The sequence below is a fragment of the Meles meles genome, chromosome 18, assembly GCF_922984935.1.
Source record: "Meles meles chromosome 18, mMelMel3.1 paternal haplotype, whole genome shotgun sequence".
In the NCBI taxonomy this organism is placed as follows: domain Eukaryota; kingdom Metazoa; phylum Chordata; class Mammalia; order Carnivora; family Mustelidae; genus Meles; species Meles meles.
Window position 1 is genome coordinate 50134008 of NC_060083.1, and position 27022 is coordinate 50161029.

Here is a 27022-nt window from a genome sequence, read left to right on the forward strand (position 1 = left end):
ACCAAATTATACCACAGATCAAATTCTGATCATTTTCAGAGATTCTTTTCAAAGACTCTATCAAATAATATTGATTCTAAGTTTCATTGCAAATGAGTCATTTAAACCTACAGGTCATAATGCTGATTCCACTTTGGATCAAGTGTATTCTTCACAGTATCTGTAGAATGGCATTGCCCAGATCCATCAACCACCACCTTAGCAAATGGATCAGGAAGTCCTGTGAAAAAAGGGGGAAATTTTTTTTTTAATAAAGAATATTCTGGCATGGAAAATAGAAGATTAATTGTATAAAGCTCACTATTTACTACAAAACAAAAGATTATTCCATTCTTTATAAAAAGTTGAACATTTAGCTATAAATGAAAGTGGTCCATTTTAAAATTATGATTAAAGTTAATTCTATATTAAAATTAAGATTAAAGTTAATTCTATATTAAATACCAAAAGCTACACTTTTTTTTCTTGCTCCTATCTCAAACATTCTCAGCTTAAACTACCAAAGCCTACAGGTTACCTCAAAATGTGGACTTTTTATAGATCTTTACCAGCCCCTTGACCCCAGGAAGGTTAAAACATTCCCGGCTCTCTGAGAGCCTTCCCAAGGTCTCTCTTAGTAGCATTTAAAGAAAGAGCTTACTAAAGATCTTCACATAAGAACATGGGCTACAGAGAAATCAAATTAGCCAGAAAGTTTTGATAGCTACCATGAGTGAAGAGAAACTGAGATAAAAAATCTGATACTCCACCTTAAAAGATCTTACTATCTAACTGGGGAGATAAGAATATGCCGAGGTTTCAGGGAGGATGGCAGGTGGGGGCGGGGGTGGGGGTAGTGTATGGGTTGGCGAACCCAGGTGGCTCAGTGGGTCAGGCCTCCAACTCTTGGTTTCAGCTCAGGTCATGATCTCATGGGTTGTGAGACTGAGCCCTGCATCGGGCTCTGCACTCAGCAGGAAGTCAGCCTGAGACTCACTCTTTCCTTCTGCCCCTCCCCCAGCTCATGTTCACTCTCGCTCCCTCTCTTCCTCTCACATGAATAAGTATATCTTTTTTTTGAAAACGCTGTGGGGTAGGGCACCTGGATGGCTCAGTCATTAAGCATCTGCCTTCAGATCAGGTCAGGATCCCAAGGTCCCAGATCGAGCCCCACATCAGGCTCACTACTCAGCGGGGAGCCTGCTTCTCCCTCTCCAGCTCCCCCGTGTTTGTGTTCCCTCTCACTCTCTCTCTCTGTCACAAATAAAATCTTCAAAAAAAAAAAAAATGTGGGGGAGAGGTGAACCTGAGAATAAACAAGTGTTTGTACTGACTATAAAGAAAACACTTTAAATACTATGTCAGGCACTACTCTAAATGCTTTACTTACATTCAATCTGTTATTCTTCACAATAATCCAATGGGGTAAATACCACTATAATCTCATCTGATAAGGAAACTGAGGCACAAGAGGATTAATTAACTAGTCCAAGGACAAACAGCACATGACAGAGTCAGGGTCTAAAGTTTAGATTTTTAAAGCCATGCAGCACAAATAATCTGATTCTTGATTTCATGCTCTTAACCACTATGCTATGTTATACTCTCATTTACTATGTAGTTCAACAGTGAGTACAAGTAAGAGCTCAGAAAAACAAGAGAACAGTTGGAGTTTGAACAGTTAATCAAAGGGGTGGGGGAGGGGAGTATATGGAGATGGGACTCAGTAGTGCTTTAAAGGACAAACAGGAAGATTGCCAAGAAAGGTATGACAATACCGACAATATGTGAAGGGCTCTGAGGAGTCGAACCAAATCCTCTATGCTAATGTGTAAAAGCAAATACTGCTGGTTAAGAGAGGCTTGAAAGTCAGAAAATGACTGAAACAGATAACAGGGAGCCACTTTAGGTTCTTAAGCAAGGCTGTAAATACATGGTCCTGTTTTTTCACTAGTGATATTCAGGGTGGACTGGGAGAAGGAAAGACTGGTACAGAGAACATCTATGAAGCTGATGGAAGTTCCACAGAGTAGGATGAAAGAACAGTAAAGTAAGTAAACTCTGCACTAGTGAAGTCATATGAAAAGGAAAGTGACAGTAAATTAGGCTGCTCTGAAAGAGCTAATGAGTATATAAGAAACTAAAGTAAAAAATGACACTACAGTCTTCAGCCTTAAGTAACAATGAGAAGAGTGGTCTTTGAGGAGGAAAGAAAAATTGGAAGGTAGAACTATTTATAAATAAAATGTTAGAAACAAAAGTAACAATTTAGGGAGCACTTGGGTGGCTCAGGTCATGATCTCAGGGTCCTGAAATCAGGCCCAGCATCAGACTCTCTGCTCAGCAGGGAGCCTGCTTCCCTCCCTCTCTCTGCCTGCCTCTCTGCCTACTTGTGATCTCTGTCAAAATAAATAAATAAAATATTTTTTAAAAATGACAATTTAGGGGGCGCCTGGGTGGCTCAGGGGGTTAAAGCCTCTGCCTTCGGCTCAGGTCATGATCCCAGCCAGGGTCCTGGGATCCCTGCATCCGGCTCTCTGCTTAGCGGGGAGCTTGCTTGCTCCTCTCTCTCTGCCTGCCTCTCTGCCTACTTGTGATCTCGCTGTCAAATAAATAAATAAAAATCTTTTTTAAAAAATGACAATTTCAACATTAAACATATTTGGGGAGAGCAAAGATTTCCTATGGACAGCTGAAAATACTAGAACAAAATGTCGGTAAGTCTTGATAACTAAAGAACTTGTACACCTTGATATCTACATTCTGGTATCTTTTTTTTAAGTCAAGATACCAATGTGCCAAGACTGAAGGACAGTCAGAAACCATCTTGTCAGTTCCCCAATTCTTATGATTCTGTGATCTGTTAACTTCAAATAAGAGAAGACCAAAATTAATGTGTCAAGTATTTAAGAAGATACTTGGGAAGTTAGGGTATTGATATATTTAACTATATATACATTTTTAAGATTTACTTATTTATTTATTTGACACAGAGATAGAGCACAAGCTCTCTCTATAGGAAGCAGCTGGCAGAGGACGAAGGCGGCTCCCTACTAATAAGCAGGGAACCCAATGTGGGGCTCAATCCCAGTAACCTGGGATCATGACCTTAGCTGAAGGCAAATGCTTAATGACTGAGCCACCCAGGCACCCCTTTTTAGTTTTTTTAAATCATGTACAAAATATACTCATAGTATTTCAATAATACCTAATCATTTTTAACTGTGTTTAATGGAAAAGTACTTTTCCCTCTGACTTCGATAACATTAAGTATTTTCTCCTGAAGGAATCCATTCTATCTTGTTTTGATTCTACTATCTCAAAAAACACATAAATGTATGTTTGTAAGCAAAAACAAAAACAAAACCACATTTCGAGCTTTCCTTTTAGATGTTTAACCAGTTATAGAATTAAGGACTAAGGAAAACTTTTCCACACAAACAACTACATATGGCTTCCAAATCATCAAGTACAAAATTCTCAGTCCCAGCCTCCTACATTTCTCTTCTGTTCGATAATACAAAATACAAGCTCTATAGCCTAACAACAACAACAACAAAAATAACTAAATTTCAACTTACCTGGTTATATTACTCCACAAAAATTTAACTTGAGAGCCAAGTTACTATAAAGTAGTCAAAAGCTATCAAGGTTTCTGACGTGAGTGAGACCTCTAGTGGTAAATATAAGGTGGCTAAGGTATTTTCTGTATTTTTAAAAATTTCTCAATTACCCCCATCACTTCTGAGTCATATAAAAATAGCTAAAGCTCAAGACTTTTTCGCTATACAAATGTACTTGGACTGCAAATAATAATGAAATAAAAACTTCAACTTAGAAGTGTACTACTTTCCAGAAAAGCAAAGTTGTTGCTGTTGTTTTTTAAGTAGGCTCCATGTCCAGCACGAAGCCCAGTCTCGGGGCTTGAACTCATGACCATGAGATCAAGATCTGAGATCAAGAGTCTAACACTCAACCAAGTGAGCCATCCAGGTGTCCCTAAAGCTTTAATTTTTGATTGGGGGAAGAAAAAAAAAAAATCACCAACCATCTTGGTTTTGATTGCTTCAATTTGGCCCTTACATACAGCACCTTAACACAATAGCTTACACACAAATCTTTTATTTAAATGTTGCATAAAAGAGAAAAAGTATATACTAATGAAAACATTCTTCAGGGACCTGGGTGGCTAAGTCTGTTAAGTGTCTGCCTTAGGCTCAGGTCATGATCTCACGATGCTGGGATCCAGCCCTGCGTCGGGCTCTCTGCTCACCAAGGAGTCTGCTTCTCTCTCTCAAATAAATAAATAAATAAAATCTTTAAAAAGAGAAAACCTACTTTAAAAAGCAGATAATGGATAAACAGGTATGTGACAAACCTAATGGAAGAATCCAGATGGTGGATATTCACTATAAAACTCTCTACATGTTCCTACATGTTGAGAAACTTTTCCTTCTAAAATTGTGGGGGGAAGGGGAAGGAACTTATTTTTTAAAGCCAATAAGCTTGCAAACAATTCTTAAAAACAAATTAGCAAGGGTAGATACCCAAGATAAATAGTATTATCTCAAATTATACAAATTACAACACTTGGCTTTGTATTTTCTTCCTATAATTAAATATATACACACATACATATTTCATCAGTCTATATAGTCAAGCTTGATATTAAAATTTACTCTTCTCATTCAACATGATTTAAACCTCATTACAAACACTTTACATTTTGGAATCAATGATAACTGCACTCTGATCAACAGACACTCCCAACTCAAATTTCATTACGAGATTTAGGAAGTATTATCATTCTTTCTCTGGAATTAATGTGGGCAACCCTCAACTTATAAACAGACCAAAGATGTAAATCTACCACAGCAGAGGCTGTTCCCACCGTGAACCTGAGAGATAGCCCACCCCTGGCTGAGTGTCTTCTGAAGGCCTCAGGATTGGCTTTCCTACTTCCCTTTCCAGAACCATCCAGTGTTTCTTCCATTCTGGTTTTAAATATAATCACATAGTTTCCCCTAATTTTCTTATCGCTGGAGCAAATTCACAACTCTTTAAGAATTTTTATTAACATTTACACCTACACCAATGAAAAAGAAAAAGAGTTCAAGAAGGAACTCCTCCTTCTTTTCCTACCTACAATTTAAGGGCAGATAAAGATCATATAAGTGGTAATAATTGGCTCTCGGAGGTTTATCAAAAATTAAAGCAAGAGTCCTCTAGATTTTCTCAGAAAACTGAGACAAGGTTATCTGGATAGTTACTGGAGAAGATGTGTCTTGGGATGTTGGAAGAAAGAACGAACTTGGGAAGGAAGGTTGGGAGACAAACGGAAGATTTTATCTTTAAAACCAGGGCAGATGTCTAGGAGACTGCAGAAGCAACTGTAAGCGTAGGCAATTCCTCACTCTCCTCCCTTTTTTCCTTGTCACTTGCCTATCTGATCCTAGTTGCCACTCTGCAGTCCTACTAGAATAAATCCTACCTCAAACCAACCTTTAAGAAGAGTAAAAAAGAGGGTTGCCTGGGTGGCGCAGTCAGTTAAGCGGCTGCCTTCGGCTCAGGTTATGATCCCAGGGTCCTGGAATCCAGCCCATAGCAGGCTCCTTGCTCAGCAGGGAGCGCACTACCTGCCATTCCCCCTGCTTGTGCTTGTTTTCTCTCTCTCTCTGTCAAATAAATAAATAAAATCTTTTTTTAAAAAAAGGGTAAAAAAGAGTATACATTGGTTACTAGGTTATTAGTGACAGGGATGAAATAGGTAGTTCAGCAAAAGCCTGTGAATGTGTTATGTGGTGGCAGCATGGAGAGAGGCCAGTGGTCTCTGCTGCTGGGACATGCAGTAGCATGGAGGGCACATGGTGCATAAATTGGAGACTGCTGAAAACTTTCTTAACTATGTCCCAAATTATCCCACTTAACTCCTTTCCCATGTAAACACAGACACCAGAAAATTTTCTAATGATATAAAGGTTTTTAAGACGTTCTTTTACAAACTTTAATTCTGGTTTTCTCTAGAAATTTTAAGAGTCTCATGCTCTACCGACTGAGCTAGCCGGGCACATTCCTCTAGAAATTTTAAAAGAAAAGTTCAAGTGAAATGAATTAAGTATGATTTTAAAATGCATCAAGAGCTTATTAATTCTTTTAATCAAACCCTGAAAATTAAGTAATACCGTATTAAATTAGCACATATAGCTAGTTTTTGCTGGATGGTAGAACTTGAATTTTAAAATCTAATGAAACTTCTCAATTTGTAATTTCAAATATTTTACATATAAAATTTTATTGGCTTAGAGTTCTTTGCTAAAAATTGTATAATTGTATAATTTTACTCATTTATATATTTTTGAATTTTCTTTACTCAGTAATTTAAAGCTATTATGAAATATTATACAGGATAAAGATTCTAAACACATGGGAGGGGTTCTTCCCAATCCTCCCTCACAAAACTTAGTCCTAAATAAAGCCACCAAAAAAATCTGACAACTTATTGGCAAAGAGACTTGCAAATATGGGAACCAAATGTCTGCTTTGGAGTCTGAGACACAGAGCATCTATGATCGAATGTGGCGGAGATTTCTTTCCTACACTCTGGAAATTCCAAGCAGGCTGAATGACTTCTCTACTTTCCAAGGAATCATGACTGTCTGAATAAAATTTCCTATAAAATGTTAGGGAAAAAAATGAAGTGTTTACAAAATAATCTCTACTTTTCTAGAAACCTAGTACTATATGCTATGCACACCTTCAATATTCTTTACACATACCTCATAGACACTTTACACATATTTCACACAAATATGTGGGAGGGGTAGATAAAAGGATAGGGACTAAAGCTAAAAAAGGCACAAAATCCTCTAAAAAAAAAAAAAAAAAAAGTATTGCCAAAAGGCTCTGAACCAAAGCATTCATAAAACAGTACTGAGTAGATTTCTTAATAGAGAACTCACTAAGCCAGACAATTCTGAAAATGTTATCCAAAAAGTCTACATGCAACATACAAGATTTAAAGTTAATTTACTTACGGAAAAAATCCTTTTTCACCAAGTTTTTTGCACAGAGTACTGTAAAGGAAACAAAAAAATACATAGAAAGAATTAAAATGGTTAAGACTGCACTGTCAAAAGATTCATTTTAAAACACTAAAAACACCAGTGAACAGTAATTAAACACTAACTACAGCAAAGCATGAAATATGATCACAAATTTTTATTAAAGACTAGCAAAAGACAGCTGCCAGGGCTGCAGCTTCAGCAATGCTCATCAGTAATAGCTGAGGGCCAGAAAGTTTATAAATCTGATATTCTAATAAGGATTGACTTCCAATCAATCTTCCATCAAGATTTATCTCAGAGGAGCTTGGTGAAAGGGGAAAACAGTTCTAAGAAGGAAATATGTAAATTCAGGTTGACATATTTTTAAAATGAAATTATTTTGTCTAATCATAATTTTGTACATATCATAAATAAGATAGAGCTTTCTTGATATAAATGAGATTTAAAAAAAATAACATTCTGTGATTTACTCTTCATCTAACTCCACAGAAATTTTACAGGAGATAAATTACCTTCTCCTAAATCATCAGCTCAGTGACAAGACAGATTATTATATCTACCAAAAATTGAAAGTTATATATTGAGCTAGATATTCCAAATTAACATTCTCTGTATTACCTTGTATTAATTATTATTTTTATGGTGATGGATGCACAACCTTGTCAATATATTAAAAGCACTGAACTGTACACTCTAAAGGGGTGAATTTTATTGTATGTGATTATGTGTTAATTAAAAATTACTACTTATGTTGAGTCAAACTTAACTTCTTTAATTCAAACTTATTACAAGTGAAGGGAAAACATCAACTTCCATATGTTTCTAATTTATAAAATATCTATAAATGTAATGTTTGGTTAATTTCTATCCACTTCTACTCAGTTTAAATGGTCTGTTCAATTAGTTACAACTATTTAAAGTTTAGTATATAAAGTTCATTTAACATAACAAACTTTGGCAATAAGTCAAAATATAATCACTTTAAAAGTTCAATAAAAATCATTTTGAAGACAGATGTCAGTGGCAAATGAATAAAATTATTAAGTAAGTACAAGATACTGCTTTACTAGTCAGAGTTTCTTGGATCCTGTCTTAGAAACAGTTTTATTTTTTAAAAACATAAAAATTCAATCATGAAAACTAAGGGACGTAACAAGAGTACCAAATCACAAACTGGATTTAGAAGAACTTCTCCCTGAGCCTTCATTATCATCACATAGAATAGAATACTCAGGATCAATACATATACAACACATCCATGAATCCAAATTAGAATCTTCAGGACTGATGAGGTAATAGTTTTTTTAACCACCATCCTATGATTCCAGAAATGAAATGATTTCACATCCTACTTTAGAGAAACAGAAAATACATGTGAATTCTTCGACTTCTTATCACTAACCCTACAAACATGTTTTGATACTCATTCTTTTTGTCTTGCTTCCACTTACAATGTCCACCCTCCTGTCTAACACTGTCCTTCCTCCTCCTGTGCTCTGGATCTCATAGTCAACCCACCACTTTCTCAGGGACTTGGTCTCTCATCTCCTCTACTGACAAATCCTTGTCAGCATTTAAACATCCCTCCAGACACCATCCTATCTCTTCTCCTTCATAATGAAACTACTTAAAGAACTGTCTGTATTTTGCGACTTCATTTTTCTTTTGGATCCAGAACTTTTATTATCACAGTATTATTTAAATGTTAACTACCAATATATATTAATATATATTTCATATTATTTTTAAAGTATTGCTTTTTATTTTATATTTTTCCATTTATACCTGCATTAATTATTTTTTTAACGGAAGTATGATAACATACAGTGTTATCTTTGTTTTGGGTGAATATAATGATTCAGTGGCCATCAGGATGGCTCTTAATCCCCTTTATCTACTTCCTTTCCCCACCTACCTCCCTTCAGGCAACCACCAGTTTGTTAAGAATCTGTTTGTTTCTGTTTGTTCATTTGTTTACTTCTTAAATTCCACATGAGTGAAATCATGGTATCTTTCTCTGACTTATTTCATTTAGCATTAAACCTTCCAGGTCCGGGGCGCCTGGGTGGCTCAGTGGGTTAAAGCCTCTGCCTTCGGCTCCAGTCATGATCCCAGGGTCCTGGGATCGAGCCCCACATCGGGCTCTCTGCTCCACAGGGAGCCTGCTTCCTCCTCTCTCTCTGCCTGCCTCTGCCTACTTGTGGTTTCTCTCTGTCAAATAAATAAAATATTAAAAAAAAAAAAAAAAAAAAAAAACCTTCCAGGTCCATCCATGTTGTTGCAGATGGCAAGAGCTCGTTCTTTTTTGTGGCTGAGTAATATTCCATCGTGCATCTTTATCTGTTCATCTATCAGTGAACACTTGGGTTGCTTCCATATCTTAGCTATTGTAAATAATGCTGTAATAAACACAGGGGTGCACATGTCTTTTCAAATTAGTATTTCCATTTTCTTTGGGTAAATACCCAGTTGTGGAATTACCAGATCATATGGTAGTTCTATTTTTAATTTTTTTGAGAAACCTCCATACTGTTTCTACAGTGGCTGCATTCTACCAACAAAGCAGGAGGATTCCTTTTTCTCCACATCCTCATCAACACCTGTTATTTCTTGTCCTTTTGATTCCAGCCGTTCTGACAGATATGAGGCGGTATCTCATTATGGTTTCATTCACATTTCCCTGACGGTTAGGGATACTGAGCATCTTTTCATGTATCTACTGGCCATCTGCATGTCTTCTTTGGAAAAATGTCTATTCAAGTCCTCTGCCCATTTAATAGAATTATTTGTGGTTTTTTTGCATGTTGAGTTGTATAAGTTCTTTATAGATTTTGCATATTAACCCTTATCAAATCTGTCATTTGCAAATATTTTCTCCCATTCAGTAGGATGCCTTTTTGTTTTATTGATGGTTTCTGTGGCTGGGCAAAAGCTTTTTATTTTGGTATACTCCCAAAAATTTAACTTTACTTTTGTGTCCCTTGCCTGAGGACATATACCTAGAAAAAATGTTTTTCACGGTCAGTGTCAAAATTACCGTCTATGTTTTCTTCCAGGAGTTTTATGGTTTCTGTTCTCACATTTAGGGCTGTAATCCACTCTATTTTTGAATGTGGTATTAGAAAGCAACCCAGTTTCATTCTTTTGCATGTGGCTGCCCAGTTTTCCTAGCACCATTTGTTAAAGAGACTGTCTGTCACAAATTAGTTGACCATTATCAGTGTGAGTTTATTTCTGGGCTCTCTATTCTGTTCCTTTTATCTATGTGTCTATCTCGTGGCAGTACCATACTGTTTTGATTACTACAGCTTTGTAGTATATTTATCTTGAAATCTGGGACTGTAATACCCCCTCCATTTTTATTCTTCTTTCTCAAGATTGCTTTGACTGACTATTCAGGGTCTTTTGTGGTTCCACAAAAATTTTAGTATCATTTGTTCTAGTTCTGTGACAAATGTTGGTATTTTAATAGGGATTGCAAAAAACCTTTGGATTGCTTTGGGTAGTATGCATATATATATATTTTAATATCGCTTCTTACAATCCATGAACATGGAATATCTTTCCATTAATTTGTGTCATCTTCAATTTCTTCCACCGGTGTTTTTCAGTTTCTGGGAATACAGGTCTTTCACCTCCTTGGTTAAGCTTATCCATAGGTATTTTATTCTTTTTGGTACAATTAAAACTGGGATTGTTTTATTAATTTCTCTTTCTCCTACTTCATCATTAGTGTATAGAAATGCAATGGATTTCTGTATATTGGTTTTTATCCTGCAACTTTACTGAATTCATTTATCAGTTCTAGGAGTTTTTTGGTGGAATCCTTGGGATTTTCTATAGATAGTATCATGTCATCTGCAAATAGGCAAAGTTTTACTTTTTCCTTACCAGTTTGCCTTTTATTCCTTTTTCTTGTCTGATTGCTTCAGGTAGGAGCTAGGACCTCCAGTGCTAATACTGAATAAAAGTGGTAAGAGTAGACATCTTTGTCTTTTTCCTGATTTTAGAGGAAAACCTCTTAATTTTTTCCCCCTCAGGACCAGAGGGGCCTAACAGGTATACCCAGAACATATCATTCAAATACACATGCTTTCCAGTACACATGGAACATTCTCCAGGACAGATCACAAGTTAGGTCACAAAACAGGGCTCAATAAATTAAAAAAGACTGAAATCATATGCACTTTTCCCTAACACAACAGAAATCAATCACAAGAAAAAAGTCTGGAAAGAACACAAATATATGGAGGCTAAATAATATGCTACTAAATAATGAATGGGTCGACCAAGAAATCAAAGAGGAGATCAAAAAATACATGGAGACAAATGAAAGTGAAAACACACAGTCCAAAACTTTGGGATGCAACAAAAGATGTTCTAAGAGGGAAGTTTATAGCAATACAGGCCTACCTCCAGAAATAAGAAAAATAAACATACGACCTAACCTTATATGTAAAGGAACTAGAAAAGGAAGAACAAAGTCCAAAGTCTAGCAAAAGGAGGAAATAAATAGCAGAAATCAATGAAATAGAAACTAAAAAACAAACAACAACAACAAACAAGAGAAAGACTCAAGGAAACTGGGACCTAGTTCTTTGAAAAAATAAGCATAATTTAATTTTATTTTGTCTAGATAAAACTTTAACCAGATTAATCAAGAAAAAGAGAAGACTCAAATAAATAAAATAAGAAATCCTGGAGTTAGAGCATAACAAACACCAGAGAAACACAAAGGATTATAAGAGAATATTACGAAAAATGTTATGCCAACAAACTGGACAACCCAGAAGAAATGGATAAATTCCTGGAAACAAAGAAGCTTCCAAAACTGAATCAGGAAGAAACAGAAAATCTGAACCGATGAAGTACTGATAAAATTAACAACTATCAAAATAATCAGATTTTGATAATAATCTAAAAGCTTCCAAAGAACAGAAATCCAGGACGGGTGAATTCTATCTATTTATTTATACATACCAGACTGCAGTTGTCTTCTTTTTTTTTTAGATTTTTATTTATTTGACAGAGACACAGTGAGAGAGGGAACACAAGCAAGGGGATAGGGGAGGGAGAAGCAGGCTCCCTGCTGAGCAGGGAGCCCAACACGTGGCGGGATCCCAGGATCCTGGGATCATGACCTGAGCCAAAGGCAGACACTTAAAGACACAGCCACCCAGGCACCCCTCTACCAAACATTTTAAGAAAAGTTCTTTTTTTTTTTAAAGATTTTATTTATTTATTTGACAGACGGAGATCACAAGTAGGCAGAGAGGCAGGCAGAGAGAGAGAGGGAAGCAGGCTCGCCGCTGAGCAGACTATTCCAAAAAACCAAAAGGAACGCTTCCAAATTCATTCTGTAAGGCTGGCGTTATCCTGGTACTAACACCAGACAAAAACACTATAAAAAAAGAATATCATAGGCCAGTATCTCTGAAGAACAGAGATGCAAAAATCCCCAACAACATATTAGGAAACCCAATCCAACAGTGTATTTTTAAAAAAATCATTCACGGGGGGACTGGGTGGCTCAGTGGGTTAAAGCCTCTGCCTTCAGCTCAGGTCAAGATCCCAGGGGCCTGGGATCAAGCCCCACATCGGGCTCTCTGCTCAACAGGGAGCCTGCTTCCTCCTCTCTTCTCTGCCTGCCTCTCTGCCTACTTGTGATCTCTGTCTGTCAGATAAATAAATAAAATCTTTAAAAAAAAAAAAAAATCATTCACCACAATCAAGTGGGATTTATCCCAGGGATACAAGGGGCAGTTCAGTATTCACAAATCAATCAATATGATTAATCACATTAACAAGAGAAAGGATCAAAACCGTATGATCATCTCAACAGATGCAGAAAAAGCACCTGACAAAGTCCAACATCCATACATAATAACTCTGAACAAGTAAATTTAGAGAGACTCCACTTCTTCATTTCCCACTAATGCCTTAATTCACTGCAATTTGGCTTCCTTGCTCACCATTTCCCTTACATGGCTTTTCCATTACTAATCCATCTGAAGGACATCTTTCATTCATTATCACCCCTGACCCCTGAGAAGCAGTTGCCATTACTCCTGTTTCTGGAACCTCTCTTTTCTTTTGGTTTCTGTTCAACAGCACATTCACCTGGTTTTATACCAGGCATAAAATTCATTCTCAAACCTCTTTGCTTAATCTTTTTCCTATACTCCACCCATGGAAATTGAGGTTCATCAGGATTTTTGGCCCAGATCCTCTTCTTTTACTCTATAACCTGAGGAGTACAGAAGCCCATCTTTGGAATTATACATAAACTGTTACATTGCATGTGTACTTTTCTGGGGGAAAAAACCCACATTTTTCCTAGGAGAAAACTCATAGCCTAACAGACTGACAAAGCTCTTCTTCCCCTCTCAAAAAATAAATATGAAGAGCTACATTTTATACATTATACCTGGCCTTTAGCATTCTGGTGACACCCAAATATAAAGACCCAATCTTAACTCTCTCCTAAACTTCACATCCACACAGGGCCCCAAAATAAAATCACCATCACGTCCTCCCCCAAAACTGCTCTTCCAGTTTACTTTCTTCCCACAAATAACCTTGCTTTCACTCCACTGCTCCAGTCAAAACCCTCCACCGCCACCTTCACTACTCCTTCCCCTCCCTACCTCCTGGCAAATACCAACTCTAATCAAATCTGCTTCTCAAATATCTTTCATCTGTCCGCTTCTATTAACAATGCCACCACCCTCGTCCAGCCCACCGTCAACTAATCTAGGCCACCACAACCAGTGCCCCAATCAGTTCAACCTCAACACTCCAATCAGTTCTCCACAATGGATCCAAAGTGATCTTTTTACAAATATGATTAAGTCCTCCCATACACTTCCTCTCCTCCTAATACCATTCCAGAATATCCTTAAAACATTCCTCAGAACTATCCTTCCACCTGAGTTCTAGATTGGCCTCTAAGTTCATCACTGTTTTTTTTGTTTTGTTTTGTTTAAGATTTTACTTATTTATGGGGCGCCTGGGTGGCTCAGTGGGTTAAAGCCTCTGCCTTCGGCTTGAGTTACGATCCAGGGTCCTGGGATGGAGCCCCACATCAGGCTCTCCGCTGGGGAAGCAGGGGAGCCTGCTTCCTCCTCTCTCTCTCTGCCTGCCTCTCTGCCCACTTGTGATGTCTGTCAAATAAATAAATCTTTAAAAAAAAAAAAAAAAGATTTTACTTCTTTATTTGAGAGAGGGAAAAAAGCACAAGCAGGGAGAGCAGTGGCAGAGGGAGAAGCAAGCTGAGCAAGGAGCCCAATGCAGGACTCAATCCCAGGACCCTGGGATCCTGACCTGAGCTGAGGGCAGATACTTAACCAAATAAGCCACTCAGGCATCCCCCTAAATCATTCACTCTTTCACCATTTTCTAAGGAACTACTTTGTGCCAAGTGCTATGACAGATTCTGCAGATACAAGGATAAATACTCTGTACTTAATAGTGTTTAAATAGTACTCTGTATTTAAATAGTATTTAAATAATCCTTAGTATTTAAACAGTACTTTGCCCTCAGAGCTTGTAGGTCAGGTATAATTCAAATATTAATTCAAATATTATGCCATCAATGACCCTTTTTTGTTGTTTTCTCAAGAAACAATTTTAAATTTTGCAAAAATCTCCTTTAGTATCTTTGACTTGAGGCAACCAATTTGAAGTGACTGGAGAGAGCCATTTGCAGAAGTGCAGATGCAATAAATATTAACATTTCAGTCAATAATAATTTCTTTTTATGGTTGGATTAGAGTAATCTATATGCAACACACCATGCAGCAATATCAGAGAAAATCCCAGCTGTAGAAACAGAATGGTATTGCTGTTCTTACTGAGTTGTACTCGTAATGAATGGCTGTCTATGCTTAATCTGAATAAAACTCCCAACTGTTCAGTATCTTCTTGCCAAAAATTCCCCTTCCTCCTCCAGATTGGAGCTGCATTCCAATTACACTGCTGATTGGAATGAGACTGCTTGAGAGAAAGAAAAAAACCACTCAGACATCCCGTCTTCTGTCGCCCCATGAAAACAGATTTTATGATACTGTTCCTGCAACTCAAAAGTTGTATTGACTATTTTTGAAAACAGTAGATTCCTTTGGATTTTCTTTGAACTTACATTATCACAGTAAAATAAAACTGAAGTTCAGGATAACACTCCTATACATATTCCAACAAAAAGGCCTAGTGCTTTAAAAATGTCTACAAATATGCACTCTTCCTAATCACTGGCACATGACAGCAATTTAGATCTTTCTGCTCTAAGAAACAACTACTACTTCATCTCCTACACATGGAATGAAAATGAAATTTAAGACCCATAAAAAACTCATACACAAATTTTGGTAAGTACACATTTTAGTTACTGTTGCTTGAAACAGGAGCACTACACAATTCACAATCAAGAGCATTATTACAAAATGTTGCAATGAGCAGAAGCATCAACTACAACCCTCCGAGCATAATAATGAAACTGTTAAGGATGACAAGTAGAATGTTGAAATCCATTACACATCCATTAAAATTACCCAAAACATTTCTTCAAACACTAAAAGTCCATTTACAAATAAACATTTAATAAAATGTAATTTTAGTCAGTAATATAAGAAGACTGGAGAAATTACTGAATATTTACTAGCGCACATGTACGCCAACTACTCTGTGAAGTAAGTGGTATTAAAACCTACATTTTAGAGATGCAGAAATGGTGATTCAGGCATAAAGACTTGCCAGAGATTACAGTGTAAGTACTAGAGTTGAGATGCCAACTCAAATAGACTAATTACAGAGTCCAAACTTTGAACCATCATATATATAAAACAAACAGTCTCTCAGGTTAGTTCTTCCTATATAAAGGAACTTATGCTGGTTAAAGCAATTATTGATCTGATAAAAGTTCACAAAATGGTGAGTAGAAACCTACGATGCAAAAGGGCTTTCTACAAAAGATGAGCAATTTTCCTCTTTCACTAGCTATAACAGTTTACAATCATATTAGAACGCTTTTAACTAAGTATCTTACCACAGTGACATTTAATCAAGGAATTTGGGGCCATTTGTTTTATGCATGTTACAAAACAAAGCGGGCCGCTAAGTTTAACTTAATATATTTAATATCTGGCAGGCAGGTAATTAAATTAGCTTATTTGAGGATTTACTTAAAGATACAGGTTCTACCACAATGAAGTAAATATTCTTACTTAAAAAAAAAAAAAAAAAAAAAACCAAGCTATCAGCATTTAAATATTTCACCAAAGGTAAAATGGTTTCTCCAGTTAATCAATTAAAAGTGACCTTTCGGGGCGCCTGGGTGGCTCAGTGGGTTAAGCCGCTGCCTTCAGCTCAGGTCATGATCCCAGAGTCCTGGGATTGAGTCCCACATCCGGCTCTCTGCTCAGCAGGGAGCCTGCTTCCCGCCACCCCCCCCACCCCGCCGCCTCTGCCTGCCTTTCTGCCTACTTGTGATCTCTGTCAAATAAATAAATAAAATATTTAAAAAAAATAAAAGTGACCTTTCTAGCTCACTCATACCAAACAACTTTTAAGTAACTACATTTTTTAACTTAAAATGTAAGATTTTGGTCAAAAATTTTCCTCAAAAAGTATATTTTAAGGGAATAAAATTGAAACAAGATTAGGGTGTACAAATAAGCTTTTAAAAATATAAGTGCAGGTTTGTTAACTTCTTCAGTACAAAAACGATGATTTACTTTGACATAACAAACGCAGATATAATACTTGCTTTAGCCACAACTGTAAACATCTGCCTTATGGTAAGGTAATTTTATTTTATTTTTTAAGATTTTATCTATTTATTTGACAGAGAGAGAGAGAGCACAAGCAGGAGGAGTGGCCGGCAGAGGGAGACGGGAAAAGCAGGCTCCCCACCGAACAAGGAGCATAATCCCAGAACCCTGGGATCATGACCTGAGTTCAAGGCAGCCACTTAACCAACTGAGCCACCCAGACACCCCTAGTGAGGTAATTTTAAAGTAAAACCCCTCTTACAAACACAATAATCAAACTCTGGTGTACATTTACATGTTAAAAAAAAAATAAAAGGTTCAGCTAAAGCCAAGCAGCACATTCAGAAATGTAAAGCATGTAGTCTAGGCCCCCAGCACATAACAGGCACACAACCGAAGGTATTATTTTAAGAATCACTCTGAAAGCATTTCAGCCCTATATCTTAAATCATTATTTCCACAAAATTCTTTTCACCAATTTGGAGATGAAAATACATAAAAGTACTGTCTCCTCTTGTAAGGATGGCAAATTCACCATGACCTAAGGACCTCCTACGCTGTCTGCAGACTGAACACTCGCCTGGCTAGTGTCACTGGAGATGAAGCCACTGCCTCCTCTCTACGGAACACCTTCATTCGAACAGACACAACACAGGGCTGCTCAAAGTGATGGATATGATGATGTCTAAATTTAACCACATGATAATTTACTTCTTCATCAGAACACCAAGAGAAGAAAACCTTATTATAAATTACAAGTATGTAAGTGCAATGAAGCCTGAACACTATTCTATATGTTGGGAAAAGTTGTATCACTTTCTGCCCACTCCCAAGTTTCTCTTATTTACTTTTTCTAGAGACACTCATAGAGACAGCGTAGTATAGCGTTAAGCTATAAGCACTATATGAATTTGAATCTGGAGCTATTACTTATTAACTTGTGACCCCAAACAACTAGTTGATGTGTCTTCACTTCATATCTTATGTAAAAAGGAGGCTACTAGGAGCCACCCTGAAGTGTTTTAAAGATTAAATAAATTGAAACACATAAAGCATTTGGTACAGCACCTAGTATACATCAAGTGCTCAATACATGTTAGCTATTAGTGTCACTTCTACTCTAAACTTTCTAATAAAATTAAGCCTCCAAGTTGCAAACATCTTAAAGAGCAAGAAAGGAGGGGTGCCTGGGTGGCTCAGGCGTTAAGTGCCTGCCTTTGGCTTCAGGTCACGATCCCAGGGTCCTGGGATGGAGCCCCACACTGGGCTTCCTGCCTCCCTCTCCCACTTCCCCTGCTTGTATTCCCTCTCTCACCATCTCTCTGTCAAATAAAAATCTTAAAACAAGAGAGAGAGAGAGAACAAGAAAGGGGTCTTCTGATAACCTGATCTGGAACCTTAGTTTGCATTGCTGTAACAAATCCCATACACTGGGTGGCATAAACATTTATTTTGCACAGTTCTGAAGGCTGGGAAGTCAAGATCAATAGATCTGATGTCTGTAAGGACCATTTGTCTTCCTGTTTTGCAGACAGCTGTATGGTCACATGGCCAATAGAAGGATCATCTTTCTTCAGTCTCTTCAAGGGCACTAATCCCAATGATAAGGGCTCTACCCTCATGACTTAATTACCTCCCAAATGCCCCTCCCTCAAATACCATCAAATTGGGAATTAGGGCTTCAACATATAAAATTCGGGGGCAGGGGGGAACACAAGCATTCAGTTAGTAACAAAGTTCATGTACTTAGCTTTCAGTAAATATAGATACGTGAGTCTCAATGTGTAGGTCTAGTGTCACTCTTCTCTCAACCTCCAAGCCCACATTTCAACTGTCTAACCCACACACCCACCTGAATACCTCACCAGCACTTCAAATTTTATTAATTCTAAATGGAATCAAACAGCCTTCCTCTCGAACCAGATGTTCTTCTTTCCCACCTTCCTAGTTCTGTGCATTGCACCACATGCTTCCAATCATCTAGAAAGCAAATGCCTCTTACCTCTCCCTGGCCACTCCACACATCTAAGGCAGTTGCCAGATAGTATCAGGTATCATATACCTATCTCTCTGCCTATTTCCATTTTCGATGTTCACACTTAAACAATGCATCTAGAGTATTTTATAATGTGCCAAAAAAACTTCCACACACAGTTCCTTGCTTAATCCTTACAAAAGTTTCTGAGTTATGTTCTAATATCCATAGAAAAGGAAACTACAACTAAGAGTTATGGCTTGCCCTAACATGTCATCCAGTAAGTGAGCTTATTTTTTTTTTTATTTTTTTTTTTTATTTATTTGACAGAGAGAAATCACAACTAGGCAGAGAGGCAGGCAGAGAGAGGAGGAAGCAGGCTCCCCGCAGAGCAGAGAGCCCGATGCGGGGCTGGATCCCAGAACTCTGGGATCATGACCTGAGCCGAAGGCAGAGGCCTTAACCCACTGAGCCACCCAGGCGCCCCAGTAAGTGAGCTTATTAAGCATTTTGAATGCAGGCTCTATTCTCTTTTTCTGTAGGTTGCTCACTCACACCAGCCTTCCCTCTCCTTCACCCCTAGACTTAAAATACCAGCCTCTTTGTCCCCTGATGTAAACCCAGGACTTGGCTGCCCTGCCTTCACTCAAAATATTCCTCCCACCTCAAGTATTATTATTCTAACCAATGACCCTCAAAATCTCATCCATTCAAATCTCATCTTCATGTGAAATGTTTTCTGATCTCCTCCTTTCTCACCGTTCCTATGTATTTTCCTTTGTATTTTTCCTATGTATTTTCCTTTGACTCTACTTGTTTTGTTTGTTTAAATCAGGATGGCTTTTTCAACTATCTTTAAACACTCTGCTTATCCAACTACCTATTGGAGCCCTTTCTTAAAACCAGATCTCATTGAGCTGGCTAAATCAGTAGAATATGACTTTTGATCTCAGGGTAGTGAGTTCGAACCCCACACTGGGTATACAGATTACTTAAAAACCTTAAAAGAAAAAAAAAAAAAACTAAACAGGGGTGCCTGGGTGGCTCGGTCAGTTAAGCATCTGCCTTCGGCTCAGGTCATAATCTCAGGGTCCTGGGATGGAACCCACATGGGGCTCCCTGCTCACCGGGGAGTCTGCTTCTCCTTCCCCTCATCCTTGTTCTCTGTCTCTCAAATAAATGAAATCTTTAAAAAATAAAAAAATCTCACTGAACCTTCTCTCATACATAATAAAAAGGTGTATTATCACCTTTTATTATCAGCAATTATATTAACCTTATGTCTACAACAGTGCAAACAAGGATAAGCTCTCGGGCATTCTGCATTCTTCCAGCCTCTAAAAACTATAGTCACTCAAATACCTGATGATCTACTCTAATAGAGCAAAGTGCCCAAAGATATTTAGCCACTAGTACAAATGGGAAAGACTGTAACTATTAAAAAAAAAAAGCACTGTGATTTATAACAATACTTCTATTGTTACTTTATAACAATACTTCATGCTTCTGAGATAGTTCCTGGGTTGACAGAGAACTACTAAATTTAATAGACTTTAGATTCATTTTCAATTTACAGAAAAGTTACAAAGATACATAGTGTTCCCATATGCCCCACAGCCATATATCCTATTACTCATAACATCTTATATTAGTATGGCACATTTGTCACAATTTAATGAACCAATATGCATAATCATTAACTAAAGTTCATATTTTATTCAGATTTTCTTAGTTTTCACGCAAGGTCTTTAATCTGTTCCAAGGTCCCACTGAGGAAGCCCTATACATTTAGTCATCATGTCTCCTTAGGCTCCTCTTGGCTATGACAGGCTGTTATTGTTTCTCAGACTTATTATTCACAGCCTAGTTTATAGGAATACTGGTCAGTTATTTCACAGAATGCCCCTCGAGTGAATCTGTCTGATTTCTCATGATTATTCTGGGTTTATGAGTCGTTGGGAAGAAGACCACAAAGGTAAAGGTGCCACTCTTACGATACCATGTCAAGGGTGACTTACCAGTGTTGATATTAACTTTGACCTGGCTGAAGTAGTGTTTGTAGGGTTTCTCAACTCTAGAGGTACTCTTTTATCCTCCTTTCCATACTGTACGCTTTGGAAGGAAATCACTATGTGCATCCCACACTTAAGAACCAGGGAGTTATTTCCCCCCTCCTTAACTGTGGAATGTCCACATAAATTATTTGGAATTCTGCATGGGAGATTTGTCTATCCTTCTCCATTTATCTATTTATTCAATCATTTATTTATTTATACCAGTATGGACTCATAAATATTTATTTTATACTCTGGGCTATAATTCAGTATTACTTTACTCTGTTGCTCAAGCTGTTCCAGCTTTGGCCATTGGGAGTTTTTTCAGTTGGTTTCTGTGTTCCTTTGACATATGCACATAATTGTGGGGAGAGGTGGCATAACTGCATAATTTGTGACACTAGAAAATGCTCTAGGTTCATCTTATGTGTTCCCTGCCCTGTCCTAGATTCACAAAAAAACAGTTTTTTGTGGGGGTTTTTTTTCAAAGATTTTATTTATTTATTTGACAGAGAGAGAGAGAGTGAGAGAGGGAACACAAGCAAGGAGAGTGGGAGAGGGAGAAGCAGGCTTCCCACTGAGCAGGGAGCGGGATGCGGAGCTTGATCTCAGGACCCTGGGATCATGACCCGGACGCACCCCGGGAATTATCAGTTTTAAACATCCATAAAGACCTGCATTTTTCAAACATAAACAGCTAAGCCAATTAACCCTTGAGTTCCTCAGATCTTTCCCCACTAGAACATTAAACTCCATGAGGTCAAAAACTTATTGATCCCCACCACATCCCCAGGGCCTAGAAAATTGTGCAAAGTATGCCTTCAATAACTACCCCAAATACTGAGGTCGTACAAACTCTGAAGCTCCACAGGAGGGCTCAGGATTGAGTCACAACCTAACTCGCCATTCCAATGGAATCTGCCTAGATGTGTCATGTTTAGACTCCTGTTCTAATATCACTATGGCTAATTCATGGCTTTGTTTTACAGTAAACAAAAGGCTTCCTTTTTCCACTGTTCCTCCCTCTTATTCCACTGCAAGCCAAAAGTTTAAGTATGTCCCAGTAAAATTTCCAGTGCAAAGGACTAATGCATCACATTTCCTGGATTCTTTTTATAATGGCATAGTGCCATTTGCATCACCCTCTCCAAGTTCTATTCAAATGATCATTTTTAACTTTGTAGAATTTAAATGAAAGGCATAATGCCAAATCCTTACCAACAGTGGCAGAAGAAAAATTACTGACAACGAAAGGGCCAAAAATTTATGGATACTTGTTTATATACAACGCCCCTTCAAACACTCAGTTAATATATATGTAAAATATATGCTCCACGTCACTCGGCATCAGGGAAATACAAATCAAAACCACAATGAGATATCACCTCACACCAGTCAGAATGGCTAAAATTAACAAGTCAGGAAATGACAGATGCTGGAGAGGATGTGGAGAAAGGGGAACCCTCCTCCACTGTTGGTGGGAATGCAAGCTGGTGCAACCACTCTGGAAAACAGCATGGAGGTTCCTCAAAATGTTGAAAATAGAACTACCCTATGACCCAGCAATTGCACTACTGGGTATTTACCCTAAAGATACAAACATAGTGATCCGAAGGGGCACATGTACCCGAATGTTTATAGCAGCAATGTCTACAATAGCCAGACTATGGAAAGAACCTAGATGTCCATCAACAGATGAATGGATAAAGAAGATGTGGTATATATACACAATGGAATACTATGCAGCCATCAAAAGAAATGAAATCTTGCCATTTGCGACGACGTGGATGGAACTAGAGCATATCATGCTTAGTGAAATAAGTCAATCGGAGAAAGACAACTATCATATGATCTCCCTGATATGAGGACATGGAGAAGCAACATGGGGGGGTAGGGAGATAGGAGAAGAATAAATGAAACAAGATGGGATTGGGAGGGAGACAAACCATAAATGACTCTTAATCTCACAAAACAAACTGGGGGTTGCTGGGGGGAAGTGGGATTGGGAGAGGGGGAGCAGGCTATGGACATTGGGGAGGGGAGGCGAACCATAAGAGACTATGGACTCTGAAAAACAACCTGAGGGTTTTGAAGGGTCAGGGGTGGGAGGTTGGGGCAACCTGAGGGTTTTGAAGGGTCAAGGGTGGGAGGTGGGGGGAACAGGTGGTGGGTAATGGGGAGGGCACGTTTTGCATGGAGCACTGGGTGTTGTGCAAAAAGAATGAATACTGTTACGCTGAAAAAAATAAAAAATGGAAAAAAAAAAGAAAACAGAAAAATATATATGTAAAATATAGCATCTGAAATCTACCAAATCTTTTAATGTAACATACAAATTTTTATATATTTATAAATAAACATATGTAAAAGGAAAAAGCATAAACTAAATATATACTGTCTCATGTTTAAATGGTTTGATTATAAGATGAAGACATGTTCCTGTACCTTATTCAAAATGTGCAAAAATAAACCAAGATTATAATGGGATGATTCTACTAAGCAACTTTACAATATTCACTAAATATAATTTGTAATGTCTTTTTTTAAAAAAGATTTTATTTATTTATTTGCAAGACAGCACAAGCAGGGGAGCAGCAGGCAGAGGGGGAGGTAGAAGCAGACTCCCCACTGAGCAGGGAGCCTGATGCAGGACTGGATCCCAGGACCCTGGGATCATGACCTGAGCCAAAGGCAGACACTTAACTGACTGAGCCACCCAGGTGTCCCTCTAATGCCTTATGTTTTAAAGAGAGTTACTATAAGGAAAAAGAAAGCTATTCATTGCTAAAAGGCAAATCAGGTAGCCTCACTTTAACCTTAACAGGATATCAAAACACTCTAAGTTACTCTACGCTCAATAAAATGTAATCTATAGCTCCAACATAAATCGTAGAGGTATCCATGGCTGTATTTACAGTGTGATCCCGATCCATGGACACAGCTGACTGGATGCGCAGCCACCAGACCCAGTGACCCAGTTAGATCCACTCTCCTACGAAACTAGTAGTAGGAGTCAGAGCTACTAAAATTAGGAAGCACTCTGAAATGGAGTTCTAAATGGCCCTAGTAGGCCACTGGGATTCGCTGGGTCAGTTCCTGAAGCTTTTCATTTCCTGGATCCTGCCTTATCTAAAGTTAGGCAGGACTTTCCCACCTGGGTGCCAAAACTATATCCTTCCAATAATGTCTTTTTACTTTAGTCAGATTGGGTTGTTTTCCTGTTACCTGTAACCAAAAATGTCTTAAAATAGGGGCATATGGGTGGCTCAGTTGGTTAAGTGTCGGCCCTCCGCTCAGGTCCCGGTCCCAGGTCCTAAGACTGAGCATCGCATCAGGCTTCCTGCTCAGCGGGGAGTCTGCTTCTCCCTCTCCCTTGCTCCTCTCCCCTGATCATGCTCTCTCTCTTGCTCATTTGCTCTAATAAATCAAATCTTTTTTTTAAAAGATTTTATTTATTTATTTGACAGACAGAGATCACAAGTAGGCAGAGAGGCAGGCAGAGAGAGGGAGAGGAGGAAGCAGGCTCCCCACTGAGGAGAGAGCCTGATATGGGGCTTGATCCCAGGACCCTGAGATCATGACCTGAGCCGAAGGCAGAGGCTTTAACCCACTGAGCCACCCAGGCGCCCCTAATAAATAAAATCTTAAAAAAAAAAAAAAAAGTCTTAAGATAAAGGTAATCCACAGTGCTTGCCAAAGTACTGTCATAGACCAAAATGTGCTTCACCAAAAGTCATTAACATTTTACCACCAAGATGTTTTCAAATATTAGTTCTAATCTTAAATCTCAACAAAAACAGTATTTGTGTTCAAAAAACTGCTATGCAGACAAGAACGTATGAACATGCTTATAACAGAATCTTGTATTCAACAGGTTCTGTATCACATCAGCAAATTAACATTAGTGTAGATTAGTGCAGATTATAGGGCAACATGTAAAATTACAACACTCCGTATTTATCCACAGGGGATACATTTTCCGAGACCTCCAGCGGATGCCTGAAATGGTAGACAGTCCTCAACCCTGTATATTCAAGATTTTTCTTAAACTTTGTCATAGATTTGTGTGTATATCAATTACACACAGTAAGAAATTAACAATAACTAAAAATAAAACAGAACAATTATAATAAATTGTAATAAAACTTATGTGGATGTATTCTCTCTCAAAATATCTTACTGTACTGTACCTACCCTTCTCCTTATGATAATGTGTGATAAAATGCCTACATGATGAGATGAAGTCAGGTGAATCATGTAAGCATTGTGAAATAGTGTTAGGTTACTAATGACCTTCTGATGATAGGTCAGACATCTGCTTCCAGACTGCACTAGACACAATAATGGGACAAAAGGGTCTACTGCAGTATTTGAGTATATCTACTCTATCACCTTACAATGACTGTAGCATGCATCACATCACTTGGAGTGCTTATTAAAAATAGATGGGGGGGCAGACACAGGGACACCTTCAGAGTTTCTAATTCAGCTGGTTTGGAGTAGGGTCCCAGGACTAAGTTCCCAGGTGTGCTGATGCTGTTAGTCTGATGAAAACTATGTACTTATACACACACACATACTTTTAAATGATTTATGGAAATTCAGAAGGTCATCCATATCCTCTTCCAGATAATTCTAGGTTGAGAATCTCATTAAAATAGTAACAAAGGATCTTATATACTTACATTTTTTAGGTACAGTTGAAAGTTTTACCTAATGTTTTTTCATATTCATCTTGTTAGGCTTTTTTTTAAAGATTTTTTTTTTTTTTAATTTGTCAGAGAGAGAGAGAGTACAAGCAGGGAGAGCAGGCAGGGGCAGAAGCAGGCTCCCTGCTGAGGAAGGAGCCCGATGTGGACTCCATCCCAGGACCCTGGGATCATAACCTGAGCCCATAGGCAGACACTTAACTGACTGAACCACACATATGCCCCTCATTTTGTTTGTTTGTTTCTTTTAATGAGCCAGGCTTGGGACACCTGGGTGGCTTAGTCAGTTAAGCGTCTGTTTTCGGCCCAGGTCATGGTCCCAGGGTCATAGGATTGAGCCCCACTTTGGGCTCCATGCTCAGTGGGGAGTCTGCTTCTCCCTCTCCCTCTGCCCCTCCCCCTGCTTGTACTCCCTCACTTTCTCTGTCAATAAATAAATAAAATCTTAAAAAAGGGAGGGGCACCTGGGTGGCTCAGTTGGTTAATCATCTGTCTTTGATGGGAGTCTGCTCAGGGGGAGCCTGCTTCTCCCTCCACCTCCTCCCCCCCCCCCCCCCCGCATGTGTTCTCTCTGGCTCACTTTCTCTCAAATAAATAAATAAAATCTTAAAAAAAAAGAGAGAGAGAGAGAGAGCACCAGGCTTTTTCATTCAAATTACTAATTAACAAAGATTCTGTTTGAAAAACCTAACTGAAAATAACTGTACCTTGTCACAAAAAATAGACAAAATTTTATCTTCAAAATAGACAAAATCTGTACCCAGATTTAATTAAACGGGGAAAAACCATTTCGGAGTAAGAGATTAAGACCTTAATTATCACATGAAAGATATACCTGCATTCCCTTAAGAAAAAAAACAAAACTCTAGAGTACAGCTAATGTACACATTTTCTGCTACGAAGAGTCACTCTAAAAAGCAAGTTGTCCACTGAGACCTACACATAAGTTCCACTGTATCTGGAAAACCTGAGAAACTCATTCTCTGAAAGCTCTCTCGGCCACTAGAAAAATTCAGACGCATCGCACTTTTACACAATGATCTGAGTATCACTTACCCTGCAAGGACAGAATTTTTAGGATTTTTGTTTCAAAAAGTTATTAGGTTCTTGTATCCTCAAGAGCATCTATTGTAGCAACAATGTGATGGGCCCTGTAATAAGATCTGTGAAAAATGAAGTAAAAATCTATGAAAAATGTTTCATTGTTTGTAGTTCATAAACCTTTATTTCTACATTTGGAAAAATCTCATATAATGTTTTATTTTCAATAAAGTGTTCTTTTATGGAAATTAAGGTATCTAATTTTGATATAGTTGGAAAATAAGTATGCTATAGACTGAATATTTGTGTTCTTCCAAACTTCGTATGTTGAAACCTAATCCCCAATGTATAATATTTGGAAGTGATCTAGTTCTCTGAGTACTCACCTTGGAACTGACCAAGGCCACGTAAAGAGACCACTTGTAGGAATTCC

At 38.0% G+C, this 27022-nt stretch overlaps 1 protein-coding gene across 1 annotated transcript in view; it reads right to left on the reverse strand.

The window, feature by feature from the left end:
• SMURF2 (SMAD specific E3 ubiquitin protein ligase 2) overlaps window positions 1-27022 on the reverse strand; it is a 118723-nt gene that overhangs the window by 47497 nt on the left and 44204 nt on the right. Inside the window, exons 2-3 of the mRNA XM_045985965.1 lie at window positions 7014-7052; window positions 112-220 (exon numbers count right to left, since the gene is read on the reverse strand). Coding sequence (XP_045841921.1) covers window positions 112-220; window positions 7014-7052 — 148 coding nt within the window. The remainder of the gene's footprint in view (window positions 1-111; window positions 221-7013; window positions 7053-27022) is intronic.